At 46.6% G+C, this 21,578-nt stretch overlaps 7 protein-coding genes across 7 annotated transcripts; 4 read left to right on the top strand and 3 right to left on the bottom strand.

Annotated features, from left to right (window-relative positions):
• Positions 1-1,417: 1,417 nt before the first annotated feature.
• HO173_010673 (uncharacterized protein) lies at positions 1,418-4,176 on the bottom strand (the record flags this gene model as incomplete). Its single annotated transcript, XM_037312558.1, has 2 exons — positions 1,418-2,445; positions 2,604-4,176. 2 exons carry the CDS (start codon positions 4,174-4,176, stop codon positions 1,418-1,420), a joined length of 2,601 nt encoding a protein of 866 aa, XP_037160606.1.
• A 920-nt stretch (positions 4,177-5,096) lies between these two features.
• Positions 5,097-5,818, top strand: HO173_010672 (uncharacterized protein; the record flags this gene model as incomplete). Its single annotated transcript, XM_037312557.1, has 4 exons — positions 5,097-5,186; positions 5,261-5,352; positions 5,620-5,632; positions 5,696-5,818. The coding sequence occupies 4 exons, from the start codon at positions 5,097-5,099 to the stop codon at positions 5,816-5,818; spliced, it is 318 nt and encodes a 105-aa protein (XP_037160605.1).
• A 48-nt stretch (positions 5,819-5,866) lies between these two features.
• HO173_010671 (uncharacterized protein) lies at positions 5,867-6,672 on the bottom strand (the record flags this gene model as incomplete). The annotated part of the gene is made up of 2 exons (XM_037312556.1): positions 5,867-6,040; positions 6,604-6,672. The coding sequence occupies 2 exons, from the start codon at positions 6,670-6,672 to the stop codon at positions 5,867-5,869; spliced, it is 243 nt and encodes an 80-aa protein (XP_037160604.1).
• Positions 6,673-6,697: 25 nt separating this feature from the next.
• Positions 6,698-7,336, top strand: HO173_010670 (uncharacterized protein; the record flags this gene model as incomplete). Its single annotated transcript, XM_037312555.1, has 1 exon — positions 6,698-7,336. The coding sequence occupies one exon, from the start codon at positions 6,698-6,700 to the stop codon at positions 7,334-7,336; it is 639 nt and encodes a 212-aa protein (XP_037160603.1).
• Positions 7,337-9,262: 1,926 nt separating this feature from the next.
• HO173_010669 (uncharacterized protein) lies at positions 9,263-10,336 on the top strand (the record flags this gene model as incomplete). Its single annotated transcript, XM_037312554.1, has 1 exon — positions 9,263-10,336. One exon carries the CDS (start codon positions 9,263-9,265, stop codon positions 10,334-10,336), a length of 1,074 nt encoding a protein of 357 aa, XP_037160602.1.
• A 4,821-nt stretch (positions 10,337-15,157) lies between these two features.
• On the top strand, positions 15,158-16,804 carry HO173_010668 (uncharacterized protein; the record flags this gene model as incomplete). The annotated part of the gene is made up of 1 exon (XM_037312553.1): positions 15,158-16,804. One exon carries the CDS (start codon positions 15,158-15,160, stop codon positions 16,802-16,804), a length of 1,647 nt encoding a protein of 548 aa, XP_037160601.1.
• Positions 16,805-18,246: 1,442 nt separating this feature from the next.
• Positions 18,247-21,079, bottom strand: HO173_010667 (uncharacterized protein; the record flags this gene model as incomplete). Its single annotated transcript, XM_037312552.1, has 2 exons — positions 18,247-20,756; positions 20,806-21,079. The coding sequence occupies 2 exons, from the start codon at positions 21,077-21,079 to the stop codon at positions 18,247-18,249; spliced, it is 2,784 nt and encodes a 927-aa protein (XP_037160600.1).
• Between the last annotated feature and the right edge of the window lie 499 nt (positions 21,080-21,578).

Here is a 21,578-nt window from a genome sequence, read left to right as displayed (position 1 = left end):
CGCGGTGTCTAACCAAAAAGCGTAGACCTGACGAATTGATGATTGGCTGCACATATAAATTCAAGGTTTTCTAGTTCAGCCCTACCTTATTCTGTTATATATACTAATTATTAAATTAATAGATATTATTTAAATAATATATAGTAATTATTAAATTAATAAATATTATTCGAATAGTATATAGTAATTATTAAATTAACGAATAATATTTTAATAGTAAATAGTAATTATTAAATCGGCGAATAGCGTATAAAAAGTAAACTATAATTACTAATTAGACGGAATTTAAATAGATTTTAATTAGATTTATTAATTCGACGAATTTTATAATTTCCGCGACTAACGCGCGATTAGCAATTTCAAATTTTATAGAAACTTTTTAGATTTACAGATATATAATAGCTTAAATAACTCGTAAAATAGAGTTTAATATAATAATTTAGAAGAAAGATATTATTTACTCTTATTAGACTCGAAATAAAATTACTATATATAAGAAAACGAAGATTATAAAGATTTTAAAGGCTTTAAAGTAAATAAATATCTAAGAGTCTCGAGTATATAATATACTTAGAAATAAGAAGATTAAGTAGTTTAAGGCTATTATAATAAGAATTAAATAGTTAATTAAGATTAAAAGAGCTAGAGAGGCTAAAATAGATGATAATAGTTTATAGTATATATATATGTGGGTGAGTAGATAAAATAATTGAAAAAATTCGTATTGGGGCGGCCTTAGCGTTGGGGTGGCCCATACTAAGTGTAACGTGTTCCCATACGATTAATTGAGATACTCGTGCGTTCCAGAAGTGAGCTACCTGACAGAGCGAGGACACTAATGAATCTTTTTACTTAATGTGGTGGGATCTCGCTTGATCTATCCGTGTCCTCGCTCTGTTAAGTAGCGCACTTCTGGAACGCATGAGATACATTCGTTATTGTTGGAAACATGGACGATGTCCTCGATGAACACGAGGGTTTTTCCCCATTCCCATGTGGGGGTATCGGATCGAGTGCGTTCTTCTTCTCCTCCACCAGATGGTTAATGAGATAGAGAAGAAAAAATTAAAGAAAAAGAGGGGGGGGGGTGTTCAGCTATTCGGATCCTGCAAAGTTGTGATTGAGACGTATCGAAGGGCTGACGATTTGATTTTTAGATTTGATTTTGGGGGAAGAATGGGTTCGACTGATATATTTCTATGCGGACAGGCATGGAACATGAATAGCGTTTGGGGGTATCAAATACGCAGTCCGATCGAAACAGATTCCAAAAAGTGCAAAGCCTTTCAAAAGAAGCAAGCAAGCAAGCAAAGCAATATGTACATGCTCGTCTCGTTGTCCATTACCGCTCTAGTGTGATATTCGACATGTGCATTCGCCAACCCTTTATTTCAAACCATCTGGTCCTACTTCCATTTCACAGATTGCTCAATATCCTCTCGAGCTCCGCTTTCCTCGCGGGACGACCTGCTCCGTGGCTTTGGTCGTCATCATCGCCCTTGAACCACGACTTCCTCTTCTCCGCCGCATCTGTATGAGCAGTACTCCGTGGTGCGCTTGTTCGTGCGTTTAACCCAGGTCTCACCCTCGGCTCAAGTCCAGACCTCAAACCCTTATCTTGCATCTTTCGCATCGGTGGAAATTGACCCCTGTATCCGGGGAAGAGCAATGGAATGGAGGGAGCGGCAGTTCTCGAGATGGACACTGGGACTGGCGGTTTGCCTTGTGTAACTTCAGAGTAAAGGACGGCTTTGGGAGTGGGCGTTGATCGTAGGAATGAAAGTAGTGACATTCTGCTTTCTTTTTTGGGCATTCTAGCTTGGTATGATTCAGCAATGGCGTGGGATATGCGTCTGTTCAAGCCAATGGGTGGAGGAGCCGCGGAGTCGAAGGACGAGGCACGAGATGAGACCCGTCTATCACGTGAGACTGGTTTTCCAAGTCCTGGTTGACTGGCGCGGAAGGAGGCTGGCCCGGCATGGGGGTTTTCGTAGCGAGGTGAGACTGGGGTTTCGATTCCTAACTGGGTGGCACGAAAAATGGCCGGGCCGGCGTTGTGGTCCTCGTAAGGTAAGACATTAAAGTCAATCTCTGAAGGTAGAGACTCAAGATCTGCGTCCTCGAAGTATTCCCTGTCTCTAGACTGGCTGAACGACACCCGCCGGGGAGATGTCATTGTCTCACTAAAATTAGAGAAAGACACAGATTGGGGAGACATGGTTGCGTTGGTCGAAAATCTCCGTGGAGAAAACGTTGGAGAATGCAAAGCCGTGCCTTCTCTCGAGTTGGTCGGGGAATCCATAGCTGAAGAGGTTTCCGGTCTTGGAGGCTCCGAAGGGAGGTAAACAACCGACGAATTGGTCGATCGTAAAATGGATCGCTGTCGTGAAGGGCTGCGCCTTGCGCTACGTTGTGGGATTGGTGGAGGTCTTGTCCTTTGGAGTTCTTCCGCCCGTTGTGTCAGCGAGAAGCTTTTGCTCGAGTCCGGCGTCGCCGGGGGGAAGGTGGGCGTTCAGGAGGAAATCCATGAGTTTCAATCAAGATGTTGTCGTAAGCGCCTTCGCTGGTAGGTAGTAGTATTCTGTGCTGCGAAGCAAATGTACCTGGAAGCGCTGAGGGCCGATCCCGGCGTGATCGAGGGCTATGCTCGAGCGACGTGCTCCTGGGAGTATATCTTTGAGCATTTGCTGAGTTCGTTTGACGTGGATTCAATCTCCCCGTGTATGATGATGACAGTTGAGGTGAATAGATCTGCGAATCAGTCGAAGGATTCCGAGTGTGCTCCGACTCTTGGATGAATTGTTCCAAAGATAGCTGCTGGGTGCTCAGAGAACGGCGAGGTTGGCGCTCTTGTGCAGTGTTCGGATCAATGGATTGTCTCCGGCTGTGCTGTGTTTCCTTGATACACTGATTCAGAGATAATTGCCGAGGGCCCAAAAGAGGTGGATTTTGGCGATCTCTTGCATTTTGTGAATCAATCGACTGTCTCCGGCCGTGGACTGATCCCTGCATAATCTGGGGTCGACGCCCAGAAGAGGAGTGCTGCGTCCCCCAAGAGGGGCGACGTTGGTGGTCTGATGTTAGAGAAGACGACTGCAATCGCTGTATATCCAATGAAAGACGATCCTGGTCATCCTGGGATGGAGTAAGCAAGGCGGAGCGGGCTTTCACGGAGGAACCACCTCGACGGTCTTCTGTCGCAGCAGGAGTTGACTGTGAGCCCTGCGTTGCTATGGAGAAGTAATCTTGGATTTCTCGAGCAGAGGGAAACAAAGGCGAATTCTGCGTCCCAAAAGGAGAATGGGCTTGGCGACTTTGTAAGAGCGTGGGCGAAGCTAGGGCCTGAGTCTTCTGTGCGAAGTTTTGTCGGCGGTCTCGTGTTGGAGAAGGCAAATAGGCACGCTGAGTCTCCGATGGAAAGCGCCCTTGGCGGTCTTCTGTGAATATAGGAGGTGGGGAAGTCTCCGGGGACCCCATCGAGAATACATGCTGGCGCTCTTCTGTGAATGATGGAGGCGTGGGATAGGACTCATGTGTCTCTACAGAGATTAGGTCTTGGCGTTCCCGTGTGGGTGGAGGCGGTATGGTGGCCTCGGGAGCATATATCTGTGTTTCGACAGAGGAGCTTTTGTGGTGCAAAGATGGCCTAGGGTTTCCAGGACGAAGGGGAAAAGGAGTCCCTAGACGAAGCCGCTCTAGGGATGAAGACTCGGGATTGGGACGGTGTGGAGAGGATAGTTCGTAATGTGCATGCTCTGAAAGCGTAGGCTCGAGCTCGGGAGGTGGCGAAGGCCGGGTTTCTATTCGAAAACCGAAGGGAGACTCGAGGCGAAGCTGGTCTGAGGGTGGACGTGACGGTTCGGAAGACGTCGACTCGAATCGGGGAGGGTCTGAAGGTGTTGATTGGAAAGATGGAGGACGTTTACGGGTAGAAGTCCTGTAATCGTACGAAGGCTCTGGTTCGGGGTCAGGCTCGAGACGGAGATAATCCGAATACACACAACGTTGAGTCGAGTAGTTTGAGGAAGAGCGAATTGACGATGCAGTGGAGTGAATATGGGATCTGGAATTGCGTGCAGGGGGAGTCTTCAAGGACAGAGGGCGATCGGTGTTGTTGATGATGCCCCGATACTGTTGTTGAGAGAGAACAAGTCCATGTGAATACTTGTTAGGCATGGTGAGTGAAAAGAGAAGAAAGAAGGAAGAAGGAAGCCGGAAGGAGATTGGAAAGATGGTTTCGACGCCTACAGCGAACCCTTTAAGGAAGGAAGGAAGTCAAGATGCAAGAGTTGGACCCTACGGAGCTGTCTTGCGCGTGTCACAGCTCGCTTACATGCATCAACATAGTTCGTGCATGAACAGTGCTGCAATCGAAGGTTCTCATGTCGGACAAACTGCAGTAGCCTGTCAGTCAGAGTCAGACTGATTTCCCGGCCAGGAGTTGATGAAGCGCTTCGGCGAGAATGAAAAGATTGGTGGGATTGTTCGCTGACCGAATACGTATTATCATTTGACGGTAAAGTATTATAAAGGTAGGGGATTGTTAGTCGACATTATGATTTTCTAGGGGTTCTAAGGATTGCGGATTCATTATTATTATCATCATGATTGTTGCAGTATTATCATTACTACAGGGATGTCCTTTGGCGTCATGATTGAGTTATTCATCTGCCGAAGCCGCCTCGCCGCGAACTAAATAGGGGGATTATAGAGTACGTAGGTAGGCTCCGATTCGTCCAGTGCATGAGATCGATCTTCTGCCATCCAATCGTTAAAGTAAATGAACGCTCGGCATTTCAGACAACATGGAATCATCCTAATTCATAACCGATCTTACCTTGTTCATGTTTGAGCCTCTGCTGTTTCGACACGAGTTGTGGATTCTAACATTACTCTATTCCACAATCTCACGTTTCACCAACCTTGTTGGTCATCGCGCATTCCGGAGCCCCGTCGACCTAGCTTAGACTACCTGTTGGACCTTTACGATAGTGGTGCCAAAGTAGTTGGTGCACCTTATCATTATTGACGCTTCATTCTACCTGTTGTATCCTTCCAAAAAGCCTAAGATAATTCATTGGATCTTAATTATCGCCATGGAGCTTCACATCTCTGAACACGACGAAGCTGGTAGAGCTATAGCAGCCTACGTCTCCTCCGAAAGCAGCGACAGGATCGAATTCATCGTATGCCTAATTGAAACCCTCCCATCTATTGGCCGAGGGCAATAGGCTGACCACGACTTGATTACAAAATCTAGAAGACAAAGGAGCAAAGCAGTCTATGGATGCGGCTACTCGACGTGTTTTTGCCGGCGGGCTATCCTCACAGCGTGACCCGTGATTACATGTGGTACGCATTGCTCTCTCTGCTGTCTTGGAGAGCTGTTGAACGAGGAGTTGAGACCCCCAAAATCTCTGCTTCAAATCTGGGTATAAGCACGGAATAGCGCTTTATTCGTGGTTAGATGTTTCAAAAGCGAGAAGCTGAACATCGCAAAAAGCTCCTCGTTGATGTTGATTTGGTCGGGCTTTTGGGGATTCGTACCCTTTGGACTCCCACTTCATGGTACCTAGCCTAAAACCAACAGATACGGGTTGGCTAACGGCTTCGGGACAGGTACCAGATCTACGTATGATTGCCTTCTCACGATCTCTTGCCATTGCTGTCTGGGCTGTTGTTTATCGTTCTACAGGATTCTCTACAAGCCTTCTCAAGTTCCATTGCCGGACTGCTTGCTTCTAGGGCTGTGCTTCAAGGTGAGACACTCCAAAGCTCCGATCATACGGAATTGATCATTGTCACGTTGGGGGTGTGACAGCGACCAACATGATTTTTAGGCGTCGGAGTCGGTGATGCCTCGGCGTCACCAACATCTGCCCTTCTCCTCTCTGTGGTCCAAGAGAGCATGGGCCGAATAGCAACGATTCTCTTCGCCCACAGGCTCGGTACCTCGCTCGAGCCTGAATGCAAAATGTACAGGCTTGCCGCGGACGTCTTCAATGACACGGCTATGATTTTTGACTGCCTCTCCCTTGCACTGCCTAAAGCGCCAAGGGTAATTTTACTCAGCTTCTCAAGCGGTCTTGAGGGCGTTGTGTGGGGTTGCTGCCGGCAGTTCCAAGGCTAGTTTGAGTGCTCATTTCGCAAAATGGGGCAATCTAGGAGAATTGAACGCAGTGAGTCCGCCATTTTCCTTCCGGGGCGGGTGGCCAGTCATCAAAGGGGAGGGAAGACCATCTCGTGTGTTTACCACCCCCGATTTCGTGCAGCCTTGGCTACGACCTACGGGGTTGCTTGTCGCGCATAGCAGCCAGAACCATCACTAACGGTCAAGCAGAAGGACTCGAGCCAAGAAACCATAATCTCGCTAATGGGGTACGTACATTCCGATGTCATTGCGTCCCAGTTGGCGCCAAAACCCTGATCTCAAGCCAAGCCAAGCCCAGCGGGCAGAACTGGAGGATCTTTTCCTTCTTTGTGCTCCCTGAAACTGTCCTCTGAACTGAAGTCTTGTTTGAAATTGGGTTTGCTGACTCCCAGATTTTCGCAGGATGCTGGTGGGTACAGGTCTGCGCTCTGATCGTGCCGACGGCTACTTACCGACATGTAGGCTGGCAGTATTGTAGTCTCATACGTATCATCTCCAATAGCCACCTGGTCATGTCTCATTGTGCTCCTCTCGATACATTTGGCTATGAATCACGCTGCAGTCAGAGCAGTCAGCTTGCATAGCCTCAACCGCCAGAGAGCCAATATAGTTCTGTCCAACCTGCTGGTGGATAACAAGGTGATGACACCCGAGGAGGTATCGTCTCAAGAACGCATTTTCGAATGGGATGGCGCCCTGCGATGGCGAGGCTCATCACCCTTCGCCAAAGCTACCATAGGTGTCAATTTGCTCAGCCTGCTGAAGACTTTGGCGCCTGCGCACACTGTGACGGGCGCTATACGCGACGGCGATCTTATCTTAGAGAGATTGGTCAGAATTTACAGCCATGAGGATTTTCTAGTATGGTATGATTCGCCCAAGAGGTCAGTATATATTGTTCTCAAAGGTCAAGCTTCGGCCAAAGCACAACTGAAAGCTTGGGCACTAGCACTTTGGGGTGCTCACCGCTTTGGAAAGCAATATGCGACAGGCGCAAATACAGAAAATTTACTTCAGCTGCTCGAAATGACATTGAGGGACATTTCTAACCGATGGGATGATTCCATCGAGCGAATTAGAGCCGCTGGATGGGATATTGACATTGCAAATTTGGAGACTTCATCCGGGTCGCGCATACGTGTCACCACAGAAAGCCTGCAAACAATGTCAAAAAAGAAAGATTGATCAGGGCGCGGATGAGGTAGAAGACATGGACTGGTCTGCGAAGGCAGTCGGCCTCAGTGTATAGCCGCCGACCAGGTAACTGGGTTGGTGGATTAAAGCAGTTTGGCATGAAGCATCAATAAGATCATGGAGATCATGCGGCTCCGATCATAGAACTTATCCTCCTCCCTGATAAAGATCTTATCCGTGCCGGTACTCCGTACACGGGGTCCGTAGCCTGATCAGGACATACGCGACAATGCGTTGGCATGTATAAGCGCAGCCTCAAGTCGAGGCGAGTGAGCCTGGAAGATCTGTGTTGCTGCTGCGAAAAGAAATCTTCCGGAGTCCGGACGTTTCCTCAATCCCCAGGGCTCGAAAGTCGAAATCAATGGATGACGGATGATGTAAGCCAAGAGAAAATTGAAAATGAGGGTGGAGTCATTAGAGGCGCGCGTGCTGAACATGCTACTGAAGGTACATTTATGCGCAACAATTAGATGTCGTCTCCCACGCTGATCATCCGGCCTAGCGACGCCATCTATAACTGGTCGTGGGCTGTGAAAGTGAATAATGCAGCATATTGGCGAACCCTGTAAAGCGGCGGCTTCTGGCCGTAGTATGTCCTCCAATCAAGAGCGATTCCCTTAGGGCTGTCTACACCCGTCACCCCTGTCTTCTTCTGACTCAAGAGAAAGCGTGGGATTTCGACAAATTCTCCGAAACGTTTGGACCAAAGAGGCGATGGGTCGGAGAGGCGTCCCTCTACCTCGTACCAAAGCGAGTATCGGGCGAGTATCACCGTCTCATTCTCAAAGCCATCCACTGTCGCGAATAACAATATCTTTAGCCGAGTCGCACGTCGCTTAGGGTGGCTCGTGCTTCACACTGGAGCGATTCGAGTCATGGATTCTGCCTTTTATTTTCGCTGTTGCCTTACTCACCATTCCTCACTAGCGTCCCATCTAAGTTTGCTTCTCGTCTGTTTGCCGCCGAGGCCCAAGACTTGGAGTCTCGCTAGCAAAGACGGACACGGAAGATTTGGTCTGTTTTTGTCGCATAAGTACGGAGGTGAAGGGGGCATGATGGGGAAGAAGACTTAGAGTAAGGCTTAGTAATTCGAGAAGACAAGCATGTGTGTGATTTGTTGTGATTTGTTATAATTGAAAAATAAGGTTGTTCCACACCCCAAAGAAAAACCTTCTAGCGCTGAATTAGCGTAAATTTTAGTTACTTCCACTTACCTTAGTGAATGTGAACCCTTGCAATTCCTTGCGCCGCCGCTTCCCACTTATTAGCCCTTTCCCCGTTTCTTTTTGGTTCAATAATTTGCTGTATTATTACAGTCATCTGTGTCGCGAGAAGACACTCCTTTCTTTTCACCATTCTCATTCCTCATCCTTGATTTCAACTTCTCTTGTCTGTGTCCACCCTCCTTACCGGTCTCCATAACGAGTAATCCGTGTCTCCTTCACTTCAGCCCTCAGAGTGTGCCGACAAGACAAAAACCCCGCAAGTCACCAATTTCGACGAGTTTGCTTCAAGTCCTGCAGGCTTCCGAACATTCCGTGTGCTTTGGACCTCCTGACTCACCAGGAAAAGAGAAGGGTTAGGCGTGAGAGGAATATTCCGGGTACTCGCTGTGTCTGGCCGAATACATCGAATCGATCAAGCCAATTTTCGTCATCTCACAGAGCAGCAAACTGCAAAAAACAAAACCACAAATCAGACCCAGCACTGAGCTTCCTATACCCGTCTCCCTCCTTTCAATGGTCCACGTAACATTCATCACTCCGAAAAACTTCCTCGAAGACTTCGAGGCCTCGTGTCAAGGTGGCTCGCCCAAACGTGTTATCCTCCTATAGACCGGGCCGAAGCCGCTCACAGAAAAGGAAGGCTTCAGCAAGCGAAAGAACAAGGTCCAAAATTAGGGACTGGAAACGAGCCATGATCCGCAGGAAACCTGAGACACCCCCGTCGTCATATCTCTCCACACCCCCACCAGAAACGTCACCTCGTTGTTCTATCGTCATCTCAGACTGGGACGCCGACGACGAAGACGCCATGTCTATAGAAGACATCAGATCATCTCGACCACCAAGTCTTGAAGCCAGCCTGCAAAATGAAGGGCCCTATCATCCTCAAAGACCAACCCTCCCAGATGTGCTCTCGAATTCCGCTCCACCACCATGGACGCTCAGCGCGTTCACCGCCTACCTCTCGCAAAATCATTGTCTGGAGAATTTGGAGTTTACAATGGATGCCGAACGGTATCGGAAAAGGTACGGTGCCTTGGCTGCACAGATGGCTGGCATGCCCATGACACCTGAGGTGGAAGAATGCCGGTACGTGAGGATGCTATGGCAGCGTTTGATCAACGCCTACATAATGCCAGACTGCCCTCGGGAAATCAACATTCCTAGCAGCGTGCGCGAGAGATTACTTCTACTCCCTAATCATTCAACGCCGCCGCAACCCGAAGATCTGGAGGCTGCAGTCAAGATCATCTACAACCTCATGGAAGAGTCAGTGTTGATCTCTTTCCTGAACGAGGTTCCATCATCCAGATCTCAACAACAGCAGCACCTCAGTCGGCAGAAGCCTGCCGAGGTCAAGCCTCGGAAACGAGGCGGCTCAGATAGCTCAAACGAGAAGAGTTCAATCAGGAGTAGATCTCGAAAACGAACATCTCCGACATCCTCGCTCGATGTCCCTTCGTCAGGGTCTAGAGATGACCCAACTGGTCGTCTGACCCCCATTCCTGGATTCACGAGAGGTAGTCGTGCACCGAGTCACACATCAAATGGTAGCGGAGATCCAGGGCTACTGGACGATGATTCTGCCAGTGTGTCAAGTCCGGGTAGAGAACCAATGACACCACCAAACTCACCTCCTTCGAGCGATTTCGGTGGACACAGTCCCAGAAATCGCAACGATAATACTTGGAAGAAGATGCTAGGATGGAAGAAGAAGTCCAGCACCGGGATGAGAGACGGTCGATTTCCAACCCTTGAAGATTGAGCATTGATGAGGAGCGAGATCTGACATCGATTCCCACCTTTCAACACCACCCACCAACACCATGCGGCGCCTTCATCATTCCCACCTTGGCCGCCAGCGCACCCGTCTCAACTCCTCACGTACCTTTTCTCTGAGTTTAGCGTACAGCGGCAAATTATCTTTTCGTCCTCCACGGACACGGCATATGGAGGATCAACAAAAGGCGTCAGGATTGACCAGTCTCAGGCATTGACGGTTCGCCATCTACACTTCTAGTCCGTTATGTTACAAGCGCGGGCCGCCCATACAAGCATTGCACTGGGCGCGGAGCAGCATAGCATTGCGTCTTCGCATACGATATACCTTTGATTGTCTGCAGCGCTTCGATTGTAGATATTTGAGTTACCATCATGACGATCTTGAACGAAATATAGACATTGGGATATCCAAGCCCATCAACCATTGACTGCCATTCACCGTCATCTCCTATCATTTGCGTACTATCGCCTACTGCGCCGATCTCAACGTCTCGCTGACCGCTCCTATCCTCTAAGAATACTAAAATTTGTGAACCGTGATCCAGTGGCATCTTATGATGGATTTCTATGATGGCATCTTAGTTCCGCTACTCATGCAAGTGCGGGTCGGAGAATTTTCGATCCGCCGTTTTTATTCCAATCTCTCATTGTTACCCCCATGACACCAGGCTGATCCTTAGCCTCCAATCCTTGCCTTTAGGGCAGCGTCACTGCGGCGCCACTGCATTCAAATGCGGGGTTGATGCTCAGATAAGATTTTGGTGGCGAAAACGCATTCACGTCCATGCGGTGAGACATTTGTCTCCAGCATTCTTGATGTTATTCGCACGTCAAACAAAGTGTGCGTTTGCTATCTGTCATATGCGACCCGACGGAGATCACTTTCTGACGGTCGCTTCTACGGGCCTTCTGGAAGATGCAAATGCTGGGGAAGATTATTACGCGCTCCAGTGCGAATGTGCTAACATGCAGCTGTCACGCTCCTGGTACTGACCCGGGCATCTTGACTACCTATAGACCATGGGTCTTAGAGACACTCGGACAAAGCAACTGTACTACTACACGCTGCAACTCGTTGCTGTTACGTGACCTGTGTCAGAGCGAGCTCCTTTTCGGCTCCTTCTTGATCCGAGTGTCCCGGATTCAGTGGATGCTTGCACTTGATTTCCCCACGTTGACCGATGGAAGGATTTCCTGTGAGGAGCGCAAGAAATGCCGACGATGCGGTGGCATTAGAAAAAGAGTCCTCTGCATGTCGAGAGTGGGCTCTTTTCCAACCGTCTTCAATTGCTTGAAAGAAGGAGAATCCTACAGGCGTGCGTTTGCAGCTTTGCTAGTCCTTGGTCTCGGGTATCTCGAGGGGCTCGAAGCCGGTGCTGGGACCATTTCCCCGCCCACTCATTGTCCGCTGCCCGGCGGTATCGTCGTGGTTCCACTCCTGTGCTTTCGTGTGTGCTTAACCCCACGTTCCACTTACTGCTAGGTAACATATGTTGAGGGAATTCATCCTGCAGACATGGGCTTGGGACTCTAATGCCTGCCTTGATTGCAAGGGGGATGGAAATGTCTCTGAGGGGTTTTTCTGAGCCGTGGCCGTGATTCCAGGACCGAGTCCTCGCACCAAAGGCTTCATGGCGATTTGATGCGTATTGTGTCCATGGTAAGTACAGAGTACCTGGAAAGAGAAGCCAGAAGTCGGTGTCGATTAGAATGGCAGACGCTACTGCGGGACTACTGCAAGCCACACGCGCAGTCTTCTCCACTAACCCCTATATAGAATAGGAGGTAAACAATGGAGACGCGCTTATGCCTCGCTCCCATGCTTTCGTCTTATATTTCTTTCATATCATCGTCGCTTTCTACCACCTTCTATTATTGTCGACTCTCTCTTTACCCTTTATAGCCCAAATTGCCTAGCACATAGCCGGGATCATATCGCGCCTTTTTAATAATCCCCCAAATATCGAGATAATTTGTCGCTTTTGATTCGAATTATCTAATTAAAAGAAATCGATTTTTATAGAGGCTTATTAGCGTAATTAGCCGTATATTATAAATCTATAGATTCGATAATATATTAATAAGACTATCTTTTAAAACAACGGTATTACTGTAATAGAAGAGATCTACTACTGTCGTCTGTATTAAAATAAATAGATAAAAATATAAGATTAAGGCGAATAAAAGACGCTAATTCGCTTTATATAATCGTATCTTATAAAGCTAAAGAAGACGCTGTTATATTATCTCGTCTACGATTCTACGTTAATTAAGTATATAATTAAAAAATTCGATAATATCGTAAAGTATAATTATAATATTAATAATATTAATACTATTAAGCGTAATTAATATATTAAAAATATCGTTCTTACTTAGATATAGAAGAGCTATAAGTCTTATAAGATTATTAATATTATTAAGATCTATATTTATTTTAAAATTACTATAAATCTTATTACTATTAGCGAATCTTATTTTATATATTAAGATGTAATTAATATTAGAACTCGATAGCGATAGAATAATTTAGATTCTTATTATATATTTAAAGAATAATTTTAATTAATAAATTAGTAGAAGGATCTAAATAAATAGCTTCTATAGATATATTATATAATACGCTTATTTATAATCTTTAATTCTTTTATTTATAGTATTAATATATTATTAATAAGAATTTCTTTATAAGAATATTATCGCTATTAGATAGACCGATAAGACGTTATCGTATATAATTATATAGGCTACTTCGTATTATATTAATATTCTTCGAATACGTGATTATCTCACTCTTATAGATTCCACTTATAAGACTAATTGACTAGGCTAATTTTTATATATTATAATAATTCGAGATAAGTATAATTGCTAATATTCTTATATATATATCTTAGCGCAGTATAAAGACGATAATATTCTAGAGATCGCGTTTAAGATAATTAAGAAGTGATATAGTAATCTAGGAGGCTGGCGTTTTCGATATATACTAACTGATGACTCTACTATAAAGCAAAAAGCTGTTCGACACGCGTTTTTAGATCTCGACGACGATAAGATTAAGATAATGTATTTTTTATATATCTAATATTTAGAATAAGCCCTTCGATAATAATTTAAAAGGTCTTATATAAAGAAGATCTTTTAATATCTCTACTTCGCTTTTAAATATCGACGAAGTAATCTTATCGTTAAAACTTTAATTAAGACGGCGATACTTACCGCCTCTAAAGAAGAGTAAAAATATATTTATCGAGAGTGGTTTTTAATATAACGATAGTGGGTTATAGGCTATAGAAACTACGCGTTTCTCTTAATTTAGATCTCGACTATATCGTCGATAGAGGAATATTATTCTTATCTTAAAGGTCTTAATAAAAAGATTATTTTTTAGCGATTCAGTTTTATTAATATTGCGTTATAAATTAATATTATCGATAAGAAATAGAATAAGAAGACTACTACTACCGCTCGTAAATTTCGTATTAATATTCTTTCTTAAGTCGCTAAATACCCTTATCTTTAAAAGCTTCCGACGTCTATCTAAACCCTTCTTACGAATAAGATCACCGCGGTAGGTGATCTTATTATAATCTCGAATAAGTTAAAAAAGCTAGATAATAAGACTTACTATAATTACGAGTTCTTTCGTAAATATTAACTATCGTATCGCGATATTTAGACTTAATATTAGCTCTTTAAGACACTAAAAGAGAAGGATTTTAATCGCTAGGCATTTATATAAGAAAACTCGAGCTTTAAGCTCTATAAGAATATTATCTCGAAATATTATAAGAGGGATATCGATGATAAGATTAAGGCGTCGATAAGATGTCGACTTAATATAAGAAAGGCCCTAAATATCGTTTATTTTAAGTATTACGATTTAAAAAAGTTAATAAAATATCTTTTTTTAACTAAGGCTAATCGAGTTATAAAGTAATAGATTACTAAACTCGAGACTATTACTAGTTTACTACGGTTTATAAATATAGCGAACTTTTAGAAGAAGATATAAGCTAAATATAAGATAATAAAAGAGATAAAGAATTCTTTAAGAGGGGGGGTTTTTATAATTATAGATATAAGAACGACGGTAATAACGTTAATTAATAAATTATATAATCTTAAATATATCTAATTAAGTAATAGCGAATTATTAGAAGATTAGATGATTATCGATATAATATTTACCTAAGTTACACGCGTTTCTATTATTTACCTCCTATTCTATATAAGGAATAGTGGAGAAGACTACGCGTGTAGCTTGCAGTAGCCTGCAGTAGCGTCTGCCATTCTAATCGGGACCCACAAGTCTGGTAGATGCTGATCGTACTCTGCGTATCTGAATGGAGACGAGGGTCATGTCCAGAAATACCGGCCACGCCAAAATTGCACCTTTTAAGTGTCCTCTGTCGGCTTACAGGAAATCTCTACAAAGGTGAACAATCTTATTGTTGAGGTTGGAGATACTACTGCCAAAGTTTGGATTTGTTTGCTACAGTGTGTGGTTAGGAATAAATTTTTGAAAGTGCACGATATGGTATTTTGGGCGCGGCCGGTTTTCTAGAAATGAACCTCGAGATCACGTGCCGAACTCGGCACGGAGAAACTCGCTTGCCGATTGTTTGTAGATCTCTTGCGAAAGCTCTGCCTTCATTCACCCTGATCTTCCTCGACTCAGAGCCATGCACGCTGCATTGAGTCAGGTATACCTCCTCGATAACTTGAGATCTGTAAATGCGGGAATGCTAATTGATAGAGATACGTTCCAGGTTCATAGAAAATTAGCGAGCTGGTCAACATGTCGACTCAAAAGACACGGCCAACGGAGAATAAACCGAGGAGGTCATCACGCCGCATCCAGGGCCTTGAACCGCTGATCGACACCCGGTTTCGGAGGACAGTGTACCTCCCGACCGAATTGAAGGTCGCTGTGCTTGCTCAGCTCGACAAACGGGACCTCAAGACCGTCAGACTGGTATCGAAGGAATGGAACGCATTGGCCACGACGCCTTTGTTCGATAGGGTCTATATATCGTGCCAGGCGAAGGATATGGAGGTTTTTAGGAATATCACGACGCATCCGGATATGAGCGCGGGTGTTAGGGAGCTTGTGTATGATGGCTCGCTCTTCAGAAAGGATATAGATTTCAAGAATTATTGCTACAAGGTCTATCGCCAAGTCCGTTGGATTGTGCCGCCGTGGGGGCCTGACACACCTTTCAAAAGTGTAGATGTTCAGATCAACAAATTCGTCCAGGATTACAGAAAGAAGAAATTTAGCTTTTCCAAGCTCTACAAGACCCACAAAATGGACACATTTCTCGTTGAAGGCTATCAGAAATACAGAGATCACTCTGCATTTGAGTATCACAGTATTGAAAGGGGTTGGCTTTTCGATGACCTTTGCACGGGGCTCCGTTCCCTCAAAAATTTACGCTCGGTGGTGCTCGGTCAGAAGATGTGGCACTACGACCTTGACCAGAGTAAGTACTTCGGAACCCCTGATCCCAACACCTTACATGGGCCATCTTCAGGCTCGCCTCTTTGCCGCAGCTGGAATCCATTTCATCTTCGCCCTCTTGGGTGGAAAGAGCTTCCAGACGTGGATGGTGGTCATTCTCATGTTTGTGCTCATTTTCATATGCTTACACGAGCGATATCCACAACCAACCAAAACATAACTTCCCTTCAGGTTCCAATGGACCACATAGGAGGAGGTCTCTCGCAGCAAGCGTTGATGAAATCCAATCTAAACGACTGGGAGTTTTGGTACTTCATGACAGCGTACTCAGGTTTGAGCTGTCTTGATATCGAAATCACTACGAACAACTCTGATCAGCGAGACGCCTTGACTGTCCTTCCAGAACTCCTGGCGCACACGTTCGGGCTTAGACGATTGTCATTACACCTCTTCAAGGACGTCGACCAACCGCTTCTCCCTGCAGGTGTGAGTGAGTACTATCGTTACGATGAAATATTTCCGGCCATCGGCATCTGGCCGAAGCTGACAGAGCTTTCAATTTCGGGACTTGCAATCGGCGGCTGGGATCTAATGGTCCTGATCCTCGGGCGAGCGCGAGTCAGACGGCTTGCCTTATTTGGCATCGACCTGCTGGATGGTGCTTGGGAAGGCGTTATTGAAGGAATGCGCCGCCGGCAACAATTGACCGAGCTGCATATGGACGGCGACTTCAGACACTGTGGAGGCGCTGTCTTTAGACCTCGCAGTCCAGAAGGTAAACATACCGACTTCTCGTGCCTCATAGATATCGAGGCTTATGTTGCCCGTGGTGGTCGACATCCGTGTCTAACCCAGGAGGGTGATCCTGATACTGCGATCTGGTGGTATTTCGACTTGATGCCAGAGAAATGGCTTGACGACCTGAAACTTATGACTCGCGAGTGTGACGAGTACACGGACGATCTGTTTCGCAATAAACAATGATTATACTGAGTCCTTGGTTTCTGTTAGACCAGGCTCAGTTCCAGCTCGGTCTCTAGTGGCGGACTTCGGATACCAAAGGCCCCAGCTATGATCAGTGCAGCGGAGGGAACGGCGGTCAGCTGAACGGCGCAAGAAGGTCCCATGATCGGAGCTGACGGTGGCTTTGATGATTCTGTAGACCCCAGTGACAACCGTCTTGGAACGAAAGGAACGCGAAAACGTTGGCTTTTGTCAACAGACCTTCTGAACACTCCTGACATAGAAGCCATCTACCAAGCTGCCAGAAACAGTACCGTGCTCCGTACTGCCATCGTACAGATTTCGTGCACTCATGGGTAAGAAGCCAAGAAAATCTGGCAATCGATTATCAGAATCAGTGATCATATTGTCGACATTCAAGGGCTTTCTACCACTACAACTGCCACTTTTCTGGCAAGGCATCTGCCAACAAATTACCAAAGTTACCATTCAGGCGACCCAGAAGATGTTACGTGAAGCTGGAATCCGTTTCATCCACGAGCAGGGTATTGGCATGAAAATTAGGACCAATATCTGAACGGTTTTCGAGGACTCCTTTACCGGACGAGATCGAATACCCGGTTGAATATGGCGGTCGCCAGCCTTGTCTACCTACCGACGAAGACGCTTCCTGTGTAGGATACCACTACTTGGAGATCTTGCCGGAAGAATACTTGAAAAATACTCGGGCGTGAGGATCGCCTGCATGGCCCATCGGTTGAACAGAAGCTAGGTCGCCATCCCACTTCCACACGTGCCATCCATCGAAGCAGCCACATAGGGCAACGATGACTGTTCGCAGCATTCCCTACAGCGGACCACTGTCATCCCCAAGGCTGCTTTTCATTCAACTATCCTCAGGATGATGCTGCCCGTCTCCCGCTTCCTTGTGCGAGAACGATCTGTTCCGGTAGAGAGGATAGATGAACGGTGGAGCGATATCCAAGGGCATTGATTCTTTGGACGGAGAAGAGCGCGGCAAAATCGAATTATGCGCCCCTCTCTCTCACTCTTTGAACCTGAGCCGTGGGTCGACATTATCATGCCAGCCGGGGACCGAATTGTCGGTTTACTGGGAACCTTGCCAACGTTGTTCGGAGATTTTGAATCGCTCAATGGGTGGAATGTAAGAGGTTGTGCGGCGTCGTTGGATTCTTCTTGATGGCTAGAGACTATTTAGGGGTAGGGGAAAAGGGGGAATGCATTTGCAGGTGGTATATGTTCGTTCGATCAGAGTGGTTTCAAGAGATGTAAGACGGCGAGGATTGTTGGTATTTGAAACCTGTCTATGGACACTTCGATTTTGTGGCCCGAGTCTTGTACAGGAAACATATCAAAAAATATTCCACCACGCCGCAAAAGGAAATACAATCAATTCATGAACCCTCACATTTATCGCATGAGCACGCAGTCCCACGGCCACCCTATCCGTCAGGTTTCCAAAACTTCCAAGCAGCTCCAAAAGGTTTACTTTCATTGCTCATATCCACCTCGCCCTTTTGCGACCCAAAGACCTGCTTTCCAATACAAAGCGAGGCGCCAGCACCCACATCCACCAGTGGAATCATACTCGGTCTCCCATGTGCGCATTGGAAGGGGAAAGCACAATTCCCAAGCCGCCTAATAAGTGTTTGGCATTCTTCATTTGTTAACTCGTCATTGAACATGATAGCACTTCGGCAGGCCCGCGAGTTGAGCATGTCGAGCAGTCCCTGTGGACAGGTCTTGGTGGCTAGGAAGCCTCCTCCTCCTCCTTCTTCTTCGCACTTCCAAGATTCGCTCCTGATCAGTTCGATCAAGACCTTGGGCTCGAGTCTGCATCTCTCTGCGATTGCCGCTGGTAGTGCTTTCACGGTGATCTTGCACTTTGGAGATCGAGCTGGAGCGCTCAGGTCATAGACGACACCCAGGGCTGCGAAAGAAGAGGCAAGACGGGATAAGAGGTGGTGCTCGCGAGCTTGGATCTCGAAAATCAAGGGTTTTGGAAGTAACACTGGGCTTGCTTTCAGATCTGCTAATAAGCCTTCAACTCGTATGCGCTCGTCTGCCGCGTGCTGGTCGACGAGGACTAGAAGTTCTGCGTCTTCTCTATCACCAATATTTGGTGACTTCTTCACGCAGATGAGGATAAACTTCTTATCGACTTGAGAAATGACCCTTGCCGCGTTCAAGCCCTGTTTTGATAGCTTCGCCGAGAAAGATGCGGATGACTGCGTGAATGCTTTCTGGATATCCAAATCAGAACAGCAATGACGGCGGCCATGTAGAACATCGGACGTCTCAATCGTGGGGCCGTCGAACGAGACCTGAGGTATACACTCTTCTGTAATGTCGAAGATAGGGTTCTCCCATTTTTTGAGAAGCTCACTAGACCATGACCCTTCTTTGGGCGTGATGAAAGGGGTAGAGAAACTGCGGGTGAGTCTTCTGTTGGGATAAGAACCATGGATTTTCCTTCCATAGCAAGGAGATAAAGCTGGAGGCGAGTGTTCGGAAGGGGCTGATACCGGTCGTTTAAGGGGCCGAGGGGGAATCACCAGGCCTGTCCGGGCATTGATGAGGACTGTAGCCCCAGATATTGGGTTTCTCCACTCAAATGTCTGCTCATCAACGTGGCTTCCAACTGGGTCATCCACCGCTGTGCTTGAGGCTTCCCAAATTTGAGAGGAGCCCATCGACTTTTTTGATAGATCCTTAGCTCTTGGAGGTTCGCCTTTTGGAGTGCTTGTATGACAGCCAGCGGAGCTTAACGATGGTGATGCACCCGAAGATTTTGACCCTATTCCGGTCTTTATTCGACTCCAAGCACCGAAGTTGTGGTCTGCATACGTACAATGTACTGCTTCTGATCGCTGGATAGTTGCACCTGAAAGTTGGCTACTCGGGCTTCTTTCCATGGCTGCTGGGTTCGTGGACACATCTTGCTTGCGATGGCCCAATCTTGCACGTGGTCGGAAGTGATTCTCTTCAAGGAAACTGGTGATCATGGCCCCAAGAACTTTGACCAGGCTTGAGATAGTCCCCTCCCCAAGCCTGTCCACACGGTCTTTGAGACGTATATTTGTATTATGTATATCGATATGAATGTAGAACATTGGCCATTTATCGACCCCTTTGCCGCCGCCTTTCAACTGCTTGTTGGTAAAGCCATCTTTCTTGAACCGGCGGTCTTTGATTTTTCTCGCTTTGATGTCGTCGTCAGCATCGGAGATATCCTCTTGGGTACCGAAACTTGATAAAGCAAAAAGCCTGTTGATCTCGTCATAGAGAATGTTGCTACCCATTTTCGAGCTTATAGGATGAATTCCTATCGATACGAATTGGACTTGCTTCGATGGTACTGGCTGTAGGGAGACGGCACCCTTAATGGTGACCCAAGGTGTCCGAGCAGAGGTCTTGACCCACATATCCCAGTCCAAGGGTGCAATGAAGCCAGCTTGAGATAAAATACTGCTTATCAACGGGACGTCAAGCTTCCTGGATGAGCTGTCTCCAGATATTGCACTGATTTTGGGCATCTCTTTACCGCGTATGCTCAGCTTTTTGCTACTCTCAGCGCTCTTCAACGTTACCGAAACTGGTTTTTGCCAGGCCAAAAACATTCCAACGATTTGTTTTCTCAGCGTCTCGAGCTGCTTTTCGTCCTGACTTCCAAGCTCGGCGCCCATAGTGCGCTGCTTGACCCTAACAGGCATGTTCCCAAAAAGATCCTGGACGCTGACTTTGGTCCCATGCTCACGGTTGAGTAGATGCTGATGTGATGGCGCTGGTATCAATCTTGCGGCTGGCCTTGAGTGATGAAGAATGAGCGTCGCATGCGGAAGGTGGCTCCTGTGATGGGATGTGACGCTTAGGATTGACAAAGCGGCTACAGAGGTCAGGAAGGTTCCATTCCTCCCATGGGTAACATTCAGGCTATTGTTCTTGGATGTATCTGGACCACATTAGCAAAGCCTCAACAAGGGATCAAGTGTCCAGCTCACGATACGGTTTCCCCAGGCCTCCATCTTCGCCAAATTCTTTGGGAGGTATCCCGTTCCCATCGTCTTCGACCGAAGCGGCACCCCGGCGCAAGTCGACATTGATATCGATTCGCTGAGCATCTGCATCCAGAGAATTGGCCAACAGCCCAAGGACAACGATCGAAAGAGAGGTTATGGTAGTGGAGGATTCGATTTGAGCGGCGACCTCTGGGGGCAAGGGCAAAATTGAAGGTGTTGTGTTCGGCATTGGAGTTGGAATACTCGATTCCGACATCCTGAAGATATGATATCTTAGAGCATCTAGTTCCCTATCTAAAATCAAAAGGGAGCCTTCCGTGATTCACCTCATGGTGGGTGCCACTTCCCCATCATGCAGCTCCCAGAGACCAGCAGGTGCATCTGTAGTGGTATCGTGGGCAACCTGGGCTACAACTTGTGCAATGTTTTTGGTCTATGAGAAGTGTATTAGGCTTCGTGGAGTACCAAGTGTGAAGAGCGACAGGCAGTCTGTTACGTCCGAGCCATTGTTGGAACAGGCAGTAATGTCCCAAGCCAAAGCGGTAGCTGATAGCAGCAGTAGGGAGGCTTGGCGTCAGCCCTATAGAGTGTGAGAGAGCACCTTCCGCCCATCACAACTTCTTCGCTCATAATTTGGTACACCTTATCATTTACCTACTGGCTTTCTTCCCGTCAATCAGAGCTTGCCCGACCATACACTCAACTGCATCACTCCTGTAGCTCGTTCTCGAGCAGTCACGGTCTTTACCCTACTT

This window comes from Letharia columbiana (genome assembly GCF_014066305.1).
Source record: "Letharia columbiana isolate WasteWater2 chromosome Unknown Sc0000051_s0, whole genome shotgun sequence".
Lineage (NCBI taxonomy): Eukaryota > Fungi > Ascomycota > Lecanoromycetes > Lecanorales > Parmeliaceae > Letharia > Letharia columbiana.
Note: the sequence above shows the minus strand (reverse complement) of the source record. Positions and strands in the feature narration are given on the sequence as shown.